Genomic DNA, 19922 nt, shown 5'->3' with positions numbered 1-19922 from the left:
AATCAAGCTAATATGTTGGTTAGGAGTGGCAATGCACACATTCCTGGGGTTCAAATCCCGACTAACTGTGTATGCTTTTCTAAACCTCTCAGCCTCAGATTCTGCTTCTGTGAAATGGGACAATAACGTGCATTTTTATGGGCTTGCTTGTTAGTAAGATCATCATAGGGGCCGGCGCTGTGGTGTAGTGGGTAAAGCCGCCACCTGCAGTGCCGGCATTCCATATGGGAGCTGGTTCAAGTCCCGGCTGCCCACTTCTCACCCAGCTCTCTGCTGTGGCCTGGGAAAGCAGTGGAAGATGGCCCAAGTTCTTGGGCTCCTGCACCCGTGTGGGAGACCTGGAAGAAGTTCTTGGCTCCCAGCTTTGGATTGGTGCAGCTCCAGCCATTGCAGCCATCTGGGGAGTGAACCAGTGGATGGAAGACCTCTCCCCGCCACCCTGCCTCTCCTTCTCTCTCTGTGTAACTCTGTTTTCCAAATAAATAAAAAATCTTTTTAAAAAAGATCATCATAAAACATTTGGCATCATATATATAGCATTGTATTAAATGCTTGATAAATGTTGATTCTTTTAAGGTCAAGTCTCGGGACCATCATTGTGGTGTAGTGGGTAAGGCCGCCACCTGTGACGCCAGCATCCCTTCTGGGTCCAGGTTTGAGTCCCAGCTGCTCCACTTCCAATATAACTCCCTGCTAATGCACCTGGGAAAGCAGCAGGAGATGATCCAAGCTCTGCATCCATGCAAGAAACCTGAATGAAGCTCCTGGGTGCCTGGCTACATCCCATCCTGGCCCTGCCCTGACTGATGCAGCCATTTGAGGAGTAAGCCAATGGGTAGAAGACTCTCTCTCTCCCTCTCTCTCTCTCTCGCTCTCTCGCTCTCTCACTCTCGCTCTCTCTCTCTCTCTCCCTTTCTCTGTAACTCTCTGACTTTCAAATAAAGTGGTCTGGTTCAATGGGTTAAACCCCACTTGGGACACAGCATCCCCTATCAGAGCACTGGTTCAAGTCCCTGCTATTCTATTTCTAATCCAGCTTCCCGCTTATGCCCCTGGGAAGGCAGCAGAAGATGGCCCAAGTATTAAGGCCCTTGCCACCCATGTAGGAGACCAGGATGGAGTTTCTGGCTCCTGGCTTTGGCCAGGCCTACCCTGGCTCTTGTGGCCATTTGAAGAGTAAGCCAATGGATGAAAAATCTCCTTCTCTCTCTATCTCTCCCTCTCTTTGTCACTCTGCCTTTTAAATGAATAAATAGGTATTTATTTATTTATTTACTTTACAAGTCTAGTCCTAAGACAGCTATGTAAGTGTGAGTATTTCCAGAATAAAGTCCTAATCATTCCAGTTTTAGGGTTTCCTCAGGTTACCAGCAAACTCCCTAATCACTAGGCCAAACATGTAGTCCACTACAAACCCTGGCCAGCCAGCCTTCCTAACACATCATTCTAAACACAAATAGGAAACCAAGTATCCCAAGGTGTGTGTGTGGGGGGGGGGGGTGGAACACAGCCACATGATGGAGAAAGCCAGCACGACTAAGAAAACTGACCCTAGGCAAAGTAGAGATCATTTAAGGAACCAGAGAGAAATTTTAAAATACTCAAAGACATTGGAGAAGACACTATATTCATAAAACAAAGAGATAAAGTGAAATTGAGTAAGATAGTAGCCTCAAAAATTAAAAATAGAAAATAGTACTGGGTTCGGCAGTTCCAGATCAGGGTCTTTTACTCCAAAGAGTTGAAAGGAGGGTCTCAAAGAGGAATTCAATTGCCACGTTCCTGGTAGCAGGAGTCACAGAGGCCAAAAGGCAGAAGCAACCCAAGTGTCCCTCAGTGAATGGATGGATAACAAAGGTCATGTATCCATAAGATGGAATATTACTCAGCCTTAGAATGAAAGGGACTTTGGGGCCAGTCCTGTAGGTACCAGATTAAGCCACCGCCTGCAGTGCCAGCACCCCATATAGGTGCCAGTTCAAGTCCCAGCTGCTCCACTTCTGATCCAGCTCCCTGCTAATGTGTCTGGTAAAGCAGCTGAGGATGGCCCAAGTGCTTGGGCCCCTGCACCCATTTGGGAGATCTGGAAGAAGCTTCTGACTCCTGGCTTCAGCTTGGCTCAGTACCAGCTATTGCAGCCATCCGGGGAGTGAACCAACAGATGGTAGATAGCTCCCTCTGTCTCTCTGTCTCTCCCTTTCTTGCTCTGTAGCTCTGAATTTCAAATAAATAAATAAATCGTTTAAAAAACAGAAAAAGAAAAAGAAATCAGTACATAATAGAATGTGAGGTCAATTGAAATTCAATAAAAAAAGAAAGTATGCCAAAGAAAGGCAACTTTGAGAATATACTGAGATCCATGGCTCTGTTCTGCAGAAAAATATAAATTCAGGTTTCCAATGTCCCACTGTCTCCTGAAGTCTGCTTATTCACCTCAGATTAAGAAACCAAATCACAGGCCTACCAAGAAACTCATCTACACGAACACAGGGGTGTCCTGGCTTTGTTTGTTGAGCGAATATTCGCTGAGTGTCTCCACATTAGATATTCCAGTAATAATGCATTATAAATGAAGTTTGATTTTTCACATACATTGTCTCATTTACTGCTCATAAAAATCCAGTGAGCTACACATGGCTTGCTCTACCTACTTCACACTTGAGAAAATGCAACCAATCAGTCCTAGAGAACATAAGTGATCAGGTGCAGGCAACGCAATCAAAACAGAAGTGAAACCCAAAAGAAAAATGTGCTCTTTTAACCTGAAGTGTGGTTCTTTCTGTCTGTGTTGACACTGACTCCTGGCTGTAATAGCCCCTAGGAACACCGGGGATAAGCCCTGAGCCACAGTTGCAGCCTCCATTGCCCGAGGTGGTCAGCCTCATGCTCTCCTATGCCAGGTGGTGCAGCTGTGCCAGTAGAGGGGCCTAGCATCGGGTCTCTCCCCGCCCAGGACACAACCGCTTGCGTTTATTGGAATCTTCCTTAGTGCCTCCCAGGCACTCTTCCAGGCTCTTCACATGAATTAAATCATTATATTTAGAACAATTCCATGAAGCAGGGACTCTTACTACTTCCATTTTGTGGACACAGGAGAAATCAAGAACTCCACCCAGGGTTACACAACTAATAATCCTCAGAGCTGAGATTTGAGCCTGTGGTCTGTCTCTCCTGAGCCTTTCCCTCTCAATGTCTTAGGCTCTTGTGCACCTTAGAGAAGGTAATTAAAGGTCTATACAGACCCTCCTCACCTCGAGAAAGTCAGGCAAGCAGAATTTTGCACGATTCCAAGACTTGAGGAAACTAAGACCGGGTGTCTGCCAACCTCAGGCTAGCGCCGCTGTTTGCCTCACACACAGGGGAGGGAACTGTGCGGGGACCCGGAGGAGCGTGGCGGCGCCGCAGGACTTGGTCTCTGCCCTCGCGGGCGGGCAGAGAGCGCGCTGCGTGGTGACGGGGATGCTGCTCCACTGAGAGTCAGCAGCGCCGGCTCCCGGGACCGCAGCGCCCTGAGCCCGCAGCCGGACCGCCGAGCCTCCGGAGTCCGGTGCCTGAATAAGATACGCACCGACCACCGGCTGGACTCAAGCCCTGGGTCCCTCCCAGCGTCCTGGAGTCACGAGACCGCACTGGGAGAGCAACTCCCGCCGCAGGTGCACAGAGCGGGTTTGCTGCTGTCCGTGGTGCTGAACCGCCGCGGTCGCCGCGGAGCTGTCCGGTGCTGAACACGGATGAGGCCGGGCCCGCGGGGCTCAGACCCCGGCCAACGGCACCCGGCGGAGCCCGGAGCGAGCTGCTGTGGGCGCTGACGCAGAGAGCTGGGACCGCGGGGAGCAGTGAGCTCCACGCCGGACATGGACCTGCAGAGACCCGACTCCTACCAGAGGGGAGCTGGCCCCGACTTCAACGAGCACGTTCTGCACAAGGTAAAAATCTCGTTGCCCGGTCCCAACGCTGGGAGAGGGCGCCGTCGCCAGTTCTCTCAGTTCCTTGACTTTGCTTTGGGACTTAAAGAGAAACTAGCCTGTGTCTGTGAGCCTGAAGAACCCTTTCTGTTCGCCGCTCAAAACCGACGCGTAAGCGCTGGGGGAAGGGCCTCCGCATAGGCTGGGGTTGTCGGGAGCGTCGTTCATTCAGTTAAATTGCTTGTGTTCCTTTCACCGCGTTCCCCAGGACCTTGGCTCTCCCCGACCCTGCAGGGGGCTGTGTTTATCCTCCCAACCACGCCTCACAAGTTCCAGCCGGCTGGATCTGGTAGCAATGGCCAGCTTGGCTGGTACCTGACATGGAATGATCTGCTGCAGAGATGAACTGTTGTTTTCTAACCAGACTCCCCTGTGGCCCCAGAGAGATGCCCTCAAGCTGTGACTCACTCACAGCTTCCTGATAGTGTTTGCTTATTTCAAAGCTCTGTCCTATCTGCTGCTTCTCTCATTCGAGTTTCTTATGCAACCCAATTTTCTGTGCTGCAGGTCTCCTCCTGAAGTGGTTGTTGAGAAAAATTAGCTATCTTTCTCCAGATAACACTTTGTAATTCAAAATATGCTAGTTTGAAAGAATCGAAGCCTTACATTTGCCATAAGAAATTCTTATAGCTCCTAATCCTTTTTTCTAACTTGGCCATGCCCTCCTGCTACAGTTCCAATATTCCCTACTTTGCCAATCCCAGTTTATATGCAAGGCTGTACAAGGTCTTGAACTTGAAGTTTTTAAACCAAAATATCACTCTAAAAAGTCTATGAATGCAAGCTTGATCCATCTTCCTCCTCAACTGTACAGCTCATTTTGAGGGAACAGAGAGACAAAGTGACTCGCCCAAGAGAACAAACTTGTAAGGGGAACAGCTGCTACTAAAACCCAGGAATTACGACTCCAAGTCTGGTAATCTTCTCTCTAGATCCTTGCTAAACTTCCCACCAGAGTGTGGCCCATGCCGCTGCAGCATTGGGATTTCCTGGGAGCTGCTCAGAACTCAGACTCTCAGGCCCCATCCCAGATCTTCTGGGTCTGAATCTGCAATTTAACAAAATGCCTTGTAAGCAAATGTTCACAGTAAAGTTTAGACTCACAGCTCTGTGCCATACTGGCTGGTCCTGAAACCTGGCTATTGAAGAAAGTGGGTCTGTAGATCTGAACAGCCAGGCAACTTCTCCCAGCTCCCTGAACCCCGAGGGTACAGAAAAGGAGAACATTTCCTAACAACCACAACTTGAAGTGAACTGGGATACGTTCTGTGTTCTTTAATATTGCAACTCTAACTCTGGAAGAAAACACATGCAAGCAAAGCAAAATAATTACAAAATCATCGTAGTTATTAGATGTGTAAACTATCTCATAAAGACATAACTGTATTTTGAAAGATGTGCTGTTCAGTTTTTCAGATGATTGATTGGAAGTAGCCTTTTCCACCTCAATTACCCACACATGAAATGGATGTAGCCCATAAAATCTTTCACTTCCTTTGGGTTTATTGATCACTACTAAATTGAGAGAGAGAGACAGAGAGAGAGATGGAGAACCTGTTCCAACAAGTTCTGACAGATTCTAAGACATGTGTTTTTTTGTTTTGTTTTGTTTTGTTTTTTGCCGCTGGTAAGTGTTCAGTCTCTTAAGCTGGTTGTGTGCACCTTGACATTCAGAGCGATACTTAAACCCTTTGTGGGGCCCAATCTAGGGAAGGGAACCTTTTCAGCTTCATATAGGACTGAAAGCCACCTGCTAACATTGATTTATGACTGTACATGACTTTCTATGGGGATCCACGTTAAGAGTGTATGCTTTAAATGATCAATCTATGAGCATACTTTATTATTTTGAAGCTGCTATATAGTTAAATCCAAGGAAATCCTGTTGATTAAATAAAGTGTGCTGGCCATGAAAGAGAGGCAGGAATACCCTCCAACTTTAGTTGCTAGTAGTTTTTTTCACTTATTTATTCTTATTTTATTTGAGAGATAGAGATCTTCTATCCACTGGTCCAGTCTCCAAATGCCTGCAAAAGCCAGGGTCAAGCTGAAACCAGGAGTCCAGAACTCAATCTGGATCACCCATGTGTTTGGCAGGGGCCCAAACACCTGAGTCATCACCTTCTGCTTCCAAGGATTCACCTTAGCAGGAAGCTGGATCAGAAGCAGAGGAGCCAGGACTCAAGCCAAGGCTCTCCAATACGGGATGCAGACCCCCCAAACCATAACTCAACTGCTGTGCCAAACACCCACCCCGATAGATTTTAAATTCATGCTTTATTGAAAACCCAAAGAAGCTTACGTCTTATGTGTACCCCTTGATGGGTTAGCACAAAGTGAACAGAGGTGCAACTACTACCAAGATGAAGGAGAACCTTGCCAGCTCCCCAGAAACCCTGTGTTCCCTTCCCCATGCCCTCCCCCTTCTCCTCCCTTATTTCTCACCACTGGAGAGAGATAAGTATCACCCAGTGTTTTCACAGAGCAGCAAAGTGTTATGTGGGCTAGTCTAAGAAGGCTGCCAGAGAGATACTGTTGTGTGGTGGATGAAACCTCAGACTTGGAACAATTCAATGCTTTGTGTGGCTTTGAGCAACATCTGTAAAATTTGCTTTCTGAACTATAAAATAATCATAAGTCCTTGCTTTTTAAGTTGTATTTATTTATTTGAGAGAGACAGACAGACAGACAGGGCTCCCATTTACTGTTTCATTCCCAAAATGCCCACAAAAGCTGGGGCTAGGCCAGGATTGAAGCTGGGAACCAGGAACTCAATCCAGGTCTTCCACAAGGGTATCGGGAACCCCGTTACTTGAGCCATCACTGTTGCCTCCTGGGTCTGCTCTGGCACCAAGCTGGAGTCGGGAGCTTCTGTCATGGGATGCAAGCATCTTAGCCCACAGGTTAATGCCTGCTGTCTGGCTTATTGCTTTTTGAGTGAGGCTGTTAGATAATACAGTGGAAAGCATATATATATAATCTCTGGAATATATGAAACATTCAATTCATGGTGGTTGCTATTGGGACATACATCTTGGGCTCTGAAGCAACTTCGGTAGGAATCATATTTGATCTCACCTAAAATGACAAAGCTTTGTGAGAAGAGCAGCAGATTCACACACAGAGACCTCAGAAACACACAGTTCACAGGCACAGTCCCATGACCCATCCGTACAAAAAGCATGACTTCTGATTTCCTAGAGTGAATATCTCATCTCTATGGGAGCCATGTTGGTCAGGCTTTTATTATTATAACGAAAATACCTGAAAGGAGCTTCTTGAAGTTTTACTTTGCCTCACAGTTTGGGAGGTTCACAGTCCAAGACCAGGTGCCCCCCTGGTCTGGTGTCTGATGAGGGCAATGGATGGCCGAACATGTGAAGGGGGGGCAGATGCAGAGCCATGGAGCAGAGAGAGAGGGAAGCCAAGCTCTGCTTATGTAAGCAACCTCTTGTGAGAGCTACCTCCCCAAGGCTAACCCCTGATGACCTAAAGGCCTCTCACCAGGCCCACCTCCTAAACACCATAATTAGATCCATCTTTGATCCATCAGTCATTGACATTAATCCATTAAGCATCAATGTAAGACTTTGAGGACCAAGCCCCCAATACATGGGCCTTTGGAGAATACCTAAGCTATTATCCAAAACATAACAGAGGTGAGGGGTGGGGCACGATGAAACCTCTCACTAAAACCCTCTCAGAGGAACGATGTGCACCAATTCATTGGCACTGAGTAGCACTTGCTCTTCAGCTGGTTGCAAGAGTTGCAGCCTGACCCAGACGAGCCCAAGTAACTCTTGGAGGACTCCTGCAGGGTGGGCTGAAAGCTGGAATCACCTGCAAACACTGAGCTCATCTCCTGCCTGGAGTTTGTAGAGTGGTCGTTCTCATAAGTCTGAATATTTGATGCAACTCAATAATTAGACAGGTGAACACCCTTGCTGCTGTCTGCCTCAGAGAACTCTCAGGCCTCTCCTGACAGTGGAACAACCTCATGGGCCATCAAAGACAATTCTGCAAGCCAGGGGCTCAGGGACACCAATAATTGGCTTCTTGCCCTGGTGGAGCCTAACTCCAAGCTCTGGGAGAAGAAGCAGGGAGGGGCGAGTTTTGGCCCCAGTGCCTGTGAAGCAGAGCTGAGAGGCTCCTAATTCACCATCCAAGAGCTCTGATGAACGCCCTCCTGCCAACCTCGCTCCAAGAGGGCAGACAGCTACTCATCCAACAAGGACAGCCTCCCCCACAGCATCTCAGAAAGATCAGGGAGAGGAAAGTCGTGGGCTGTCCATCATGCATCCAGAGTTGGCCACTGATGAATAAAAGGGAAGACAAGGATGGGAGATCCCTGTCCTCCCAAGTCCCTCTGACCCTGCTCTCACACTTCGGGGTGGCTGGCAAAGGCACAGAGGTGGTCTCTACCACGCCCCCTGCTCCCTCGCACTTGCCCCTCCCTCCCACCTTCTGCTCATCTGTGACTCTCCATCCGCCAGTCGTCCCCACGACTCATCTGTTCATGGGGCAAATGTGTTGTCCTTTTCCAAAGCGTAAGGAGGTACAGGAGGCATTTTAAAGAACACACACGCTAAAAAAGTGGTCGTTACCTTTGACAAGCTTGGGCTGTAAGGCACACGCACCAACAGCTAGGATATTGTGTGGTCCCAGAAATGCCTGAATAAAGGTACAAGATGATGCCACGGTGGGACGCTGGGAGAAGGGGCTGCTTCTGCCCTCAGTTTGAAAGCACACTTCCGACCTCTCTCTTGCATGGCCTCTGACTAATGCTAACTACAAGGAGAAGCAGAGTTGCACACACCTGCCTCCCCCACTCAGCTGGACACAGCAGCATGGCCCCTCCCTGCTAGGAGAGGTTGCCAGGGAGAGACAAACCAGCCAGGAAAAGGCTGTACCTCTGTTCTGTTCTCCTCCATCGTTCTACCTGTGACCAAAGAATCCACGTCCACAGGGAAGCGCGTACCCTACGGGCAGGGAGATTTTACAGTTCAGGTGAGAGCAGCGGCTCCACTGCCCTCCAGACCTCCATGCCCAGCTCAGGGACGAACGAGAGTGTCCAGAAAAGCCAGGTTTCCCCTGCGGGCTGTGTCCGTTGGCTTGTTTTCCTCTCTCTCTCTGTCCGAAGGCCTACAGCTCAGTAGATGAAGTGTGCATTACATCACTGATGTCTGGGGCCGTCTGGGACTCTGGCTAATTGGCCAGTCCTGCCCAGTTGCGGGAGCAGGCACTGCCCTGGGAGTGGCACCGGCCGGCCCTCTGGGATGATCTTAGCAGGAAGCAAGGATGACTCAGTCATTCTCCTCCCTGGGGCGTTCTCCCTTTACTGTGGCTTTGTGAGAACACGGCGCTGGTGCTGGGCACTGATGTTTTCTCTCATGAGCTTTGACTCCTTTCATCTCGGGGGCAGGAAGCCCCACTTTGCTAGAAGTTGTGGGACTGGGCTTCGAAGTGGCTCTAAACTGATCCCAGCATGCTCCTAGTCCCTAAAGACTGCTGAGTGACAAGAGGCCCCACAGCGCCTCGGCTCACCTGCAGAGCACAAGGGCATTCCAAGTCCCCAGCTCAGACCAGCCCTGGACCCTCTCCCATCTGCCTACCCAGGGGGTTTCTGAAGCCAAGTGGGAGGTCTGCAAGGAAGGGGGACAGCAAGCGACAGATGAGGACACCTTTACCCAGAACCAACCACGGCAGTACAAGGAAGATCACGCAGTAAAGCACGAATTCTCCCAGCCAGTGACCCCTACCTCCCAGGCCTCGACACCACAGGCTGCTCCCTCCCTTCTCTGCATCTCTGCCTCTCACCACAGCGCTGACACATCAACAGGAAGATGGAATTTAATAACCTGTGGCTTGCAATCAGGTGTCTGGAAGCGAGCTGAGTTTGAGCTCATGTTTCCTCCAGCTTCCCAGTCCTCTGTCCCTGGTAAACACACACACAAACATGCATGCACACACACATGTACTTGAACACACACACACACACACACACACACACCTGCTTGTTCTCTTGTTCTCTGTCTACCCTTATGGACCTTTTTCTTTCTTCTAGAATTATTTTATGTATTTGAGTTATAGAGTTATAGAGAGAGGTAGAGCCAGAGAGAGAGGTCTTCCATCCGCTGGTTCACTCCCCAGATGGCCACAATGGCCAGAGCTGAGCTGATCCGAAGCTAGGAGCCAGGAGTTTCTTCAGGGTCTCCCACGCAGGTGCAGGGGCCCAAGGACTTGGGCCATCTTCTACTGCTTTCCCAGGCCACAGCAGAGAGCTGGATCGGAAGTGGAGCAGCCGGGACACGAACCAGCGCCCATACGGGATGCTGGTGCTGCAGGCTGGGCCTTTAACCCACTGCGCCACAGCACCGGCCCTGTTAAGGGCCTTTTAAAAGCAGAGCAACCCTTCCTCTCCTTTTTCCCATGCTCCCCTGTTGGAGTTTTGCGTGCACACCACTCCCGGCAACTGTGTTGAAAATCAGAGAGCAGCACCCCCAGACACAACAACTGCTCTTCAGCCCCTCCCCAGCCTCACCCCAAGAAGCCGTGTGACCCCTGGAAGCAATGAAGCCACTGGTGTAGACTCAACCCACACCAGCCCCAGGGCCCCCCTTGCCTCTGGGGTGGGGGTGGGGAAGTCCCAAGCTTTTGCCTATTCCAGATCCTTCCTCCTTCTCTGGCTTTGTGAGGTCATGAACTGAAAAATATTAAAAGTTGTCTCTGTACTAGTCAAGAGGGATCCAGTGAGACCAAAAACTGTTACAACAAATGATAAAAATACTCTGCAGAATTTTGCAATGTGCAAAAAAACCAGCAGCTGTGATACTGTACACATATCACACGCTTTTTCCATAAGTGTCATTAGTAACTCCACATTACAGACGTGGAAATGGAGGGCAAAAGCAGTTGCTTGCTCAAGGTCACAGCCGGTCCTGTGGCCATTCAAGTAGCAGAGTCTATGCCGCACTGAAGTGTTCTACCCACTTCACAGCTATTCACTGAATCCTACAGCATCCGCATTCTAATCCCATTTTACAGATGAGGACACTGAGGCACAGGGACAGTAAGAAACTTGTCTGAGGTCAAACCAGAAGGGGATGGGGGAGAGACGGAGCCAGGAGGGGAGGAGGGGCTCTGCCAAGGGGTCCACAAGTTATCATCACGGCAGGGTAGCACTGCCGTCCAGTGTGCGGCCCCCAGCTCCGTAGGATCCATTTTGTTCACTCACCCCAGAGGGGCCCCATGTCTCCAGTTCGTGATCATCAACCCCACAGAACTCACGTACGGCCCTGGATGCCAAGATATGCTGTAATCAGGGGATTTCCTGGCAAGCAGGGGAAGAAAAGGGCCCGGGGACTCAGCTCTGTGATGCGATCGGCTTGGCGTGTGCAGCCGTGGCTCCACCATGAGCTGCCACCCACCCCCTCGGCGCCTTCTGCACCACGAGCCTCAGTCACCCGCCCCTTGGGCCCCTCGTCCTCCGCCTGGATCTTCTCACCCTGACCTCTGCCCGCCACTCTCGGCTGTGTCTACCAGTGACTTGGGTCCGGTCTACAATTCTGTCCTCTCCAAGTCTGCATTCCCTGCAATCCTTGAGAGACCACTTGTGTCTGACCTTGGGAATGTCCTGGACTTGACCTTGTTGTGGAGAGGGAGGAAGGAGGTGGAGGGGAGGCTTCCTCTCAGGAACACCGCCCACCACGCCCGAGGCCTCCGTCTAACTCAGTGCCTGTCCAGGGCCTTAGGCGTTCTGGTTTCAGGGTTGAGAACCATGGGAGAAAGAAAAAGCTGATCGGGGTCATTTCCTTAAACCCCACTGCCACCCTCCACGCGGTCCCCGAGCCACCTGGTGCTTCCGGCTGAGAATCCTGAGAACCAGTTCGCCAAAAGTCTGCTGGGGACAAGAGTCACCCCCTCCCCCCAGACTTAGAAAGCTCCGTCTGGCCAGCAGGGTGGATCCCGGAGGACAGCCCTGAGAGGTGACTCAGGCCACAGCCGACCTCAGCCCAAGAAAGTGACAAAACAGGCCTTGGTGCCCAGCGAGACTCCCCGAAGGTCCCGGGCCTCACGTGGTGGGAGGCTGGGTCCTCGGGGACCAGGGCCAAGGCCGACAGCTCTCCAAGGCTGGGTCCTAACTGACTGACCCACAAAACCCACTGGCCCCGGGGAGAGCCCCAAGACAAACATCCCTTGAAGCCCACATTCAAGAAAGGAAGGCATTTCCCCCAGCGCACTGCTGACCAGTGCCAGCAGGAAACACCCAGGGCCCGACACGCAGGAACAGAGCTGCCAGTGAGCCCCTGCCCCACCAGCCAGAGGTCTGGGCTGAAAAACATCCAAACAAGCCCAAAGATGCCAGGGCCCTGGCCCCTGGAGAGCAGCTTGGCCCGGGCCATGCAAAGAGGCGTGGCAAAGACAGCAAGGAAGCCCACTGAGCTCCATGGCCAGGCCCTGCAGGACTCCCTCCGCTCCGTGCCCTAAGCCAGGTCTCCTCCAGGCAGCATGGTTCGCTCCATGAACACACAAGAAGGCAACACCGTGGAGCCCTCGCCACTGCCATCCTGTCCACCACCTACCTGGCCACCCTGTGCCCTGGAGGCTCACTGGCCGGTCCAGCCCCGCCCTGCTCACTGACATTCTCAGAGCAAACGGCAGCTCATTAGCAGAGAAGGGACTGAGCTTGGGGTGCCACAGCTGGGCTTTCGTCCCGGCTCTGCCATGAGCCAAGCGTGCGTCCTTGGTCGTGCATTCGAACGGCGCCTTGGCAACACGCAGAGCGCGTGCCCGTCGGTTGTCTGGTTTGATTTCTGCGGCACTGAGCACTCGCAGTGCACACTTGCCGTTGACCAGAAGGTGAACGCTGGTGCTCAGGACCGTTCTGATCGCCGGGGACGGAACCCGACTCTACCGCCTCAAGCCAAAGAAGCACAGCAGGGAAGAGGAATTCACACTCTTGTACCTGAGAACCCGGCTTTGCCGTTGGCATCCAGCCCAGCTCATCCAGGGACTCAAACAGGGACATCAGTCTCACTGTCTCTCGCATTGTTCCCGTGGCTGCCTGCATTCACAGATGGGCGGAGCCTCGTGGGGTCACGTGATCACCAGCAACTCCAGACCACGTCCACACAGGGACTTCTCTCAATCTCTCTCTTTTTTCTTTAAGATTTTGTTTGTTTGTTTGTTTGAAAGGCAGAGATACAGAGAAAGAGGGAGAGAGAGAGAGGGAGAGAGAGAGAGAGATCTTCCATCTGTTGGTTCACTCCCCAAATAGCTGCAGCGGCTGGGGCTGTGCCAGGAGGAAGCCAGGAGCCAGGAGCTTCTTCTGGGTCTCCCACATGGGTGCAGGGGCCCGAGTACTGGGACATCTTCTGCTGCTTTCCCACGCACAACAGCAGGGAGCGGGATCGGAAGTGGAACAGCTGGGTCTCAAACCAGCGCCCATACAGGATGCCACCGTCACAGTGGTGGCTTAACCTGCTGCACCACAACACCAGCCCCAGTTCTTTGAGATTTTTCTTTTTTTAAGTGTCATTTATTTATTTGAAAACCATAGTTTCAGAGAGAGAGAGACAGAGAAAGAGATCTTCCATCCTCTGGTTCACTCCCCAAGTGGCCGCAACGATGGACAGGGCCAGGCCGAAGCCAGGAGCTTCTTCCGGGTCACCCACAAGGGCGCAGGGGCCCAAGCACTCGGACCATCTTCAGGAGCGTGAGCAGGGAGCTGGACTGGAAGTGGAGCAGCCAGGCCTCAACTGGCACCCATATGGGATGCCTGCCTTGTAGGTGGCGGCTACTTCACCCGCCATGCCACAGCACAGCCCCCCCCCCAGTTCCCACTTTGAAGAGAAGTCCTGGGTGTAATGCCCACTGGGGACTGTGGCGGTCTCATGACCATCCCTGAACCAGTCACCATGGCCGAAGGGTGGACATACGTTGCTGGCTCAAGCTTGGGTCCCAGGCCACCCTTGAGAGTGGGGTCCGTCCCACCCCAGCCCTCTGGGTCAAGGGCGGGAGAGAAAACTCTCCCAGGAAGAGGGGGGCATCGCAAGCTGTCAGCTAGTCACGCAAGACAGCAGCTGTCCCCGTGATCATCCTGGGCCAGGCAGGGTCTCAATGTTTTTAAGCCTGAAGTGAGCAGTCAGCGGATAAGCACTGAACGGATCTTGTCACTGTCCCAGCTGAACTGGGGGGTTGGGGGTGGGGTGGGAGGGACCGGGGACCCTGCGTGTGGCCTTCTCATGTGCTCCAGTGGATTAGGTGGGCTAGCGTTGAAGACTGAATGACTGGACTTAGGGAACGCACTCATGTCAGCCTGCAGCGTGATCGGCTCACAGCGGCTGTGGACCCAGAGCGCCCCCTCTGGCCGGGAGTAGAATTTCTCCTCTAAGGGACATAGAAGGCTCAGCTGTCACTCAGGCAGGAAGGAGGCGGGTCTGGGGGCAGGGATGAGGGCCCAGGAGTGAAGCTCGCCGGGACTGAGGGGCTTCCCCCTCCTCAGTGGCATCAGGGCCAGCTGGGGTGGAGACACCTGAAATTTTCTAGCTGGGTGTGAGGGCACGGGCAGGGCTACATGGAGCTGATGAGGAGAGAGGCAGAGAGCCTGCCACACGGGCCGGCTTCACAGCAGGCCGAGCCGCGCCGTCACACACGGCCCTGCCTGGCCCAGTGCTCTGGGGTCACCGTTTCTAAAACCTTCGTGACTTTACGCAAGGAGCCCCGTCCGTCTGACGCACACCTGGCCCCCTGAGTGACACAGCCTTTCCTGCTCTCTTCTGAACCCCTGAGCCGTCTGAGCCTGGCTCTGTGTGACAGTTCTAGACTGTTCTCCGGGGCGGAGGTTCCTTCTTTTGGCCTCACATCGTGTCTGGTCTCAGTAGTACCCGGGAGGACTAAGCGCCGCCCTGGGCCAACGGCAAAGAGGCTTGGGGTTGTGGTTCGAGCAGTGCTGGGTGCTGAGTAGTGGATGATCTGGAAGACGAAAAACAAAAATGTGTCTCACTGCCTCAACACATATCTCAGCTAGGAATGGAATCGCACCCTAGAATACAGATGTGTGTACACATATGTGTGTGTACATGTATGTGTTTACATGTGTGTTTACACGCGTGTGCGTGTGCCTGTGTGTGTACACATATGTGTGTGCACGTATGTGTGTTGTGTACACGTATATGCCAGACGGATAGATAGGTGATCAGTGGGTGATATAGACAGATGATTGATATGTAGCTGGTACATAGATGGCTGGTAGACAGGTGATGTAGATTACTGTTGGTGATAGAAGATTGGTGGGTGGTGGATCGATGACAGACAGGTAGGGAGGCAGGTAGGTAAGTGATTGCTAGACAGCGAGAGAATGATAGCTCCATCACAGGCATTTTGTCTAATATATTTTCACTCTCATTTTCCTTAATGGCTGAGCAGTATTTCATTAGAGAGATACAGAGGCCGGCGCCGCGGCTCACTAGGCTAATCCTCCGCCTTGCGGCGCCGGCACACCGGGTTCTAGTCCCGGTCGGGGCACCGGATTCTGTCCCGGTTGCCCCTCTTCCAGGCCAGCTCTCTGCTGTGGCCAGGGAGTGCAGTGGAGGATGGCCCAAGTGCTTGGGCCCTGCACCCCATGGGAGACCAGGAGAAGTACCTGGCGCAGCAGGTAAAGCTGCCGCCTGCAGCACTGGCATCCCATATGGGCACTAGTTCGAGTCCCAGCTGCTCCACTTCAGATCCAGCTCCCTGCTAATGGCCTGGGAAAGCAGTGGAAGATGGCCCAAGTCCTTGGGCCCCTGCACCCACATGGGAGACCCAGAGGAGGCTCCTGGCTCCTGGCTTCAGATCAGCACAGCTCCAGCCATTGTGGCCTTCTGGGGAGTGAATCAATGGATAAAAGACCTCTCTCTCTCTCTCTCTCTCTCTCTCTGTCTCTCTTTCTGCCTCTCTGTGACTCTTTCAAATAAATAAATAAACCTTTTTTTAAAAAAAAAAGCTACCCTGTTTCCACACCCACTGTGTACCAGATGCTGCGTTTGGCAGAACCCAGCGGAGCCTGGGGGTAGGGTGGGGGCAGGCATGAGGGCGCTGGGGAAGCCAGTGCCACTCTGAGGGGCGGGACGGGGGCGAGCGCTGGGGTCTGCGGCGCTGGGAGTCACAGCAGTCGCCCCCCGTCTGCAGCCTCACTTTCCGTCTGTGGCCAGCTGTGCCCCCAAGTCCCACTCAAGGGTAGCGAGGAGCAGATGGATGCAAGAGAAGTCCTTGCCCCCTTGACTTGGTGAGAGAGGCCACGCCCCCGAGACTTGGGGAGAGAGGCCACGCCCCCGAGACTTGGAGCGGCTGGGGTGGGGGGGAGGCGGAGAGGAGACTCTGGGAGGACAGTTACAGGAATCCAGATCCCAGTTGCATTAGGCGGTAGACAGTGGAGTAGGGAGCTCCCGCACTGGAGGAAGTGACCTCCCGGCTTTATAGGGGTCATGGAATTACAGAGAGCGGAGTTGAAACAAGGGTGGGGGATAGTGGTCAGGAGGTAATGACGAGGTTAGATGGAAGCACTGTGCAGGTTTTTTGGGTGAGGGAGATTAGTAAGTAAGGGAAAAGTTGTCCCATCCATGGGTCCAGGTGTAGAGAATTTGTCAGAACTTCGATGGTTGTAAAGGAAGGCAACAGGGTGGAACAGATCCATCAACCACCAGCCAGAGAGCTCTCTGAAGAGTCGAGGAGCTGGCAGACAGAAGAGATATACGAAAGCCAGTCAGGGCGCGAGAGGCGAGGTGGGTCGGGTCTCCGTGGGAGAGGTGGCAAGAGTCGCCACTGGGTGACAAGTTTTCTCCCAGGTCCTTGTGCACCTCCTTAACCCTAGCAACCTCCTGCCATCGATTAAAGTCCCGTGCCCTCCCGTCACTATGGCCCCAGTGAGTGGTCGGTGTCACGCAGACCTCTGATCCGGGGGGTTGCCAAAGCAGTCGTGTCCATGAACTCCACCACGGTGGACGGTTACCTGCATTGCTGGTAATCCACGAAGGAACATCAGAATTGTGGTGATGTTCTCTCGTCCGGTACCGTGAAGCGGGAGGCTTTGGGGGTAATGTGTGATAACGGTGTATAGGGATTAGGCACCACCGGGCGGATAGGGATAACCGCGGCATTGACCAGGGGGAGATCTTGGACCAGTCTATACTCACCTGACGGTTTCGTACTGGGAGTATGGGCGTGTTACAGGGGAGTTAGTGGGTATTAGGAGATTTTGTTGGAGGAGCCTGTCAATGATGGGTTTAAGGCCGCGTCTGTGAGTTTCAGAGATGGGGAATTGGGGTCGGTTAGGGTATGGAGTGCCCTCCCAGAGTTTAATAAGGGCTGGCTGGTGGTGAGTTGCCACCACTGGTGTTGACAAATCCCATACCCGAGGGTTGACCTTCATGGGAGAGATTGGCCATGGGGGGTTTGATGAATCAGGGGAAGAGATGGGAGAGGTTAGAGAAGCGATCAGAGGAAGTAGGAGAGCAGCTGAGGGTTGTTACGGTAGAATCTGGAGACTGGAGCCCAGCTGGAATAGGCTGTCCCGTCCCAGTAGGGGGACCGGGCAGGAAGGGATTACCAGGAAGGAGTGGGAGAACAGGTGGTCTTCCAATTGACAAGGCAAGTCTGGTGTGCGCCTAGGGTGGGATGGAGTCCCATCGATCCCCATTACAGAAATTGAAGAGGGCAGGAGTGGGCCCGCATAGGCCGGCAGGACAGAATAGGTAGTCCCCGTATCCACCAGGAATTCTGTGGACTTACCTACTACCTGGAGCATTACCCTGGGCTCGGCGAGGGTGATAGGGGTCCCCGAGTCTGTGCTCCGTCAGTCCTCGACCATCCCCAGCAGTTGTAGCGTGGAGTCCTCTCGGGGAGTCGGACTTCCGCACAGAGGCACAGGAGTCGGGCCTCCCCTGGGCAGTCGCTCTTCCAGTGGCCCGGCTGGCCACACGTGGGGCATGGCCGGGTGGGTGTGCGAGGGTTGGGGCGTGCTCAAGCCCAGTGTCCCTCTCGTCCACACGTGAAGCATGCCCCAGGGGGCTGGTTGCCCTTGACCCCTCTTCCCTCTGCCGGCCGCAGGGCTAACACCAGGGCCTGAGTCTGGAGGGTAACCTTTTTCTGCATCCTGGCCTGTTGTGCCTGTGCAGCTGCCTCTTCCTGAGTGTTAGAGACCTGGAAAGCGATCTTACAAGGTCTCTAATGGGGGTCTCTGGACCATCCTCCACCCTTTTTAGTTGTTGTTGTTGTTGTTGTGTTTTTTTTTTTTTTTTTATGATGTCAGGAGCGGACTGGGAAATGAAATGAGAGGCCAGAATCGCTGCCCCCAGGGGGAGTGAGGACCCAGTTTGGTGAACTTAGTTAAGGCCACAGCCGCTGGGAGGCTAAGCCGGGAACGGGCGGCATGCCGGAGATCGCAGAGACTGGGCCAACCCAGAGGAGGGAGGGAGAGCAGGGGAGGAGTTACTGCAGTTGGTCGGGCGTGGTCTGTAGTCAGCCTGGGGCACCGGACAGGTTCAGGGAGCGAGGGGGCCTCGAACCCGGAAAGGGGAGGCGCGCACCCTCAGCTCCCAGGTTTCGGCACCATCTGCAAGGTGTCTGGCACATAACAAATATTCCCAGTAAGATGAATCAATTAATTCACAAGTTTCTATTGGGATTCCGCTCCCGGGCGAGGTTCCCCGGTCCCAACAGAAGTCGCGCGTCAGAGGCTGGGAGGGCCCCTTTTATAGATTCAGGGCATGGGGGTTAAAGGTTAAGGTGGGTCTGATCCTCATTGGTTGACCTTTAGGCACCCGCGGGGACCTTGGCAAGGACTTTTCGTTCCCGGAAGTGCGGGCAGGGACTCTCCATTCCGGGAAGTGCGGGCCTTCTCTCCTTGCGGATCCCAAAGCTACCAGCTTCCATCCGCTGGTTCACTCCCCAGATGGCTGCCAAGGCCAGAGCTGGGCCAGGCCAAAGCCCGGAGCCAGGAGCTTCATCCGAGACCTTGATTTCCACACTGGCAAGTCCCTCCCGACCCCTAGGATCCTCAAGGACAGGAAGGCGTGGGCCATACGCCCCCCGGGTCCCTTCTGTCATTGACCTCCTGGAATTCTACGGCAACCGTCTCAGCCTGGCCCAGCACAAACACGGAAGCAGGGTCCTTACCGGTGGGGACATCCGTTCACACCGCAGATGGAAGACCTGCTCGGACGGACTGAGCCGAGCACACGGAGTCCCCATCAGCCGGGCCCCAGCAGCAGAGGAGCCAGCGGCTGCACCCCCAGGCTGTCCTCCCTCCGAACCCGGCCCGGGACAGTAAGCGAGATTGACGGGTGCCACGCGGTCCCCGGCTGCCATCCCCTCCACTTCCCCTGCACCCCCACGGCTGCCCGCCCACCTGCCTCTGCCCTGGTCCACCTTCACCAGACAGCAGGAAGTTTCCAGACAAGGACGCCACATCTCTGGGGCTTCAGCCTTCTGCTTTTGTGGCTTATTAATTCTTGCAAGAACCCCATGCAGTTTTGAAATGAGTGCTCTGTCTGAGCTTTGCAACTCTGGCCGGTGACTCAGACGATCCCCGGGCCGTGTGGCTGAGGCCAGAGGCTGTGACCTGCTGCTTCTTCGTGACAGAGCCCTCCGCCTCCGGGACAGGGGTGAGAACGCCAGCCAGGGAGGGCCTTGGGGCTGCTCCCAGGGAGGCAAAGCACTCATCCGACCCTTAAATAACACACACGCTCACCTGGGCTCTGCAGGGGAGACAACAACACTAACGTTAGGAGAGCTGCAGAGGCTTGTCCTCTCGACACAGCACAGGCATCTCGCCTGGTGGTTTTGCTAATTAGCATGAAGGGACCAGGGACTGGGATGGGCCCTGCAGACACCTTATACACACTCCTCTGTGCGTGCCAGGAAAAAAAAAAAAAAAAGCCGGTAATAAGTTAAGTGGCACCAGAGGTACTGGAATGT

General features: G+C 53.3%; 1 protein-coding gene across 2 annotated transcripts in view; it reads left to right on the top strand.

Annotated features, from left to right (window-relative positions):
• The first annotated feature begins 3570 nt into the window (after positions 1 to 3570).
• RAB37 (RAB37, member RAS oncogene family) overlaps positions 3571 to 19922 on the top strand; it is a 57232-nt gene continuing 40880 nt past the window's right edge. For both annotated transcript variants that reach the window (XM_070060354.2, XM_070060353.2), the window contains exon 1: positions 3571 to 3926. In XM_070060354.2, the coding sequence (XP_069916455.2) occupies positions 3855 to 3926 (72 nt within the window). In that variant the 5' untranslated portion in view covers positions 3571 to 3854. The remainder of the gene's footprint in view (positions 3927 to 19922) is intronic.

This window comes from Oryctolagus cuniculus, chromosome 17 (genome assembly GCF_051225735.1).
Source record: "Oryctolagus cuniculus isolate XC-2025 breed Fujian yellow rabbit chromosome 17, ASM5122573v1, whole genome shotgun sequence".
Taxonomy (NCBI): Eukaryota; Metazoa; Chordata; class Mammalia; order Lagomorpha; family Leporidae; genus Oryctolagus; species Oryctolagus cuniculus.
This window is presented reverse-complemented; position numbering and strand designations above follow the sequence as displayed.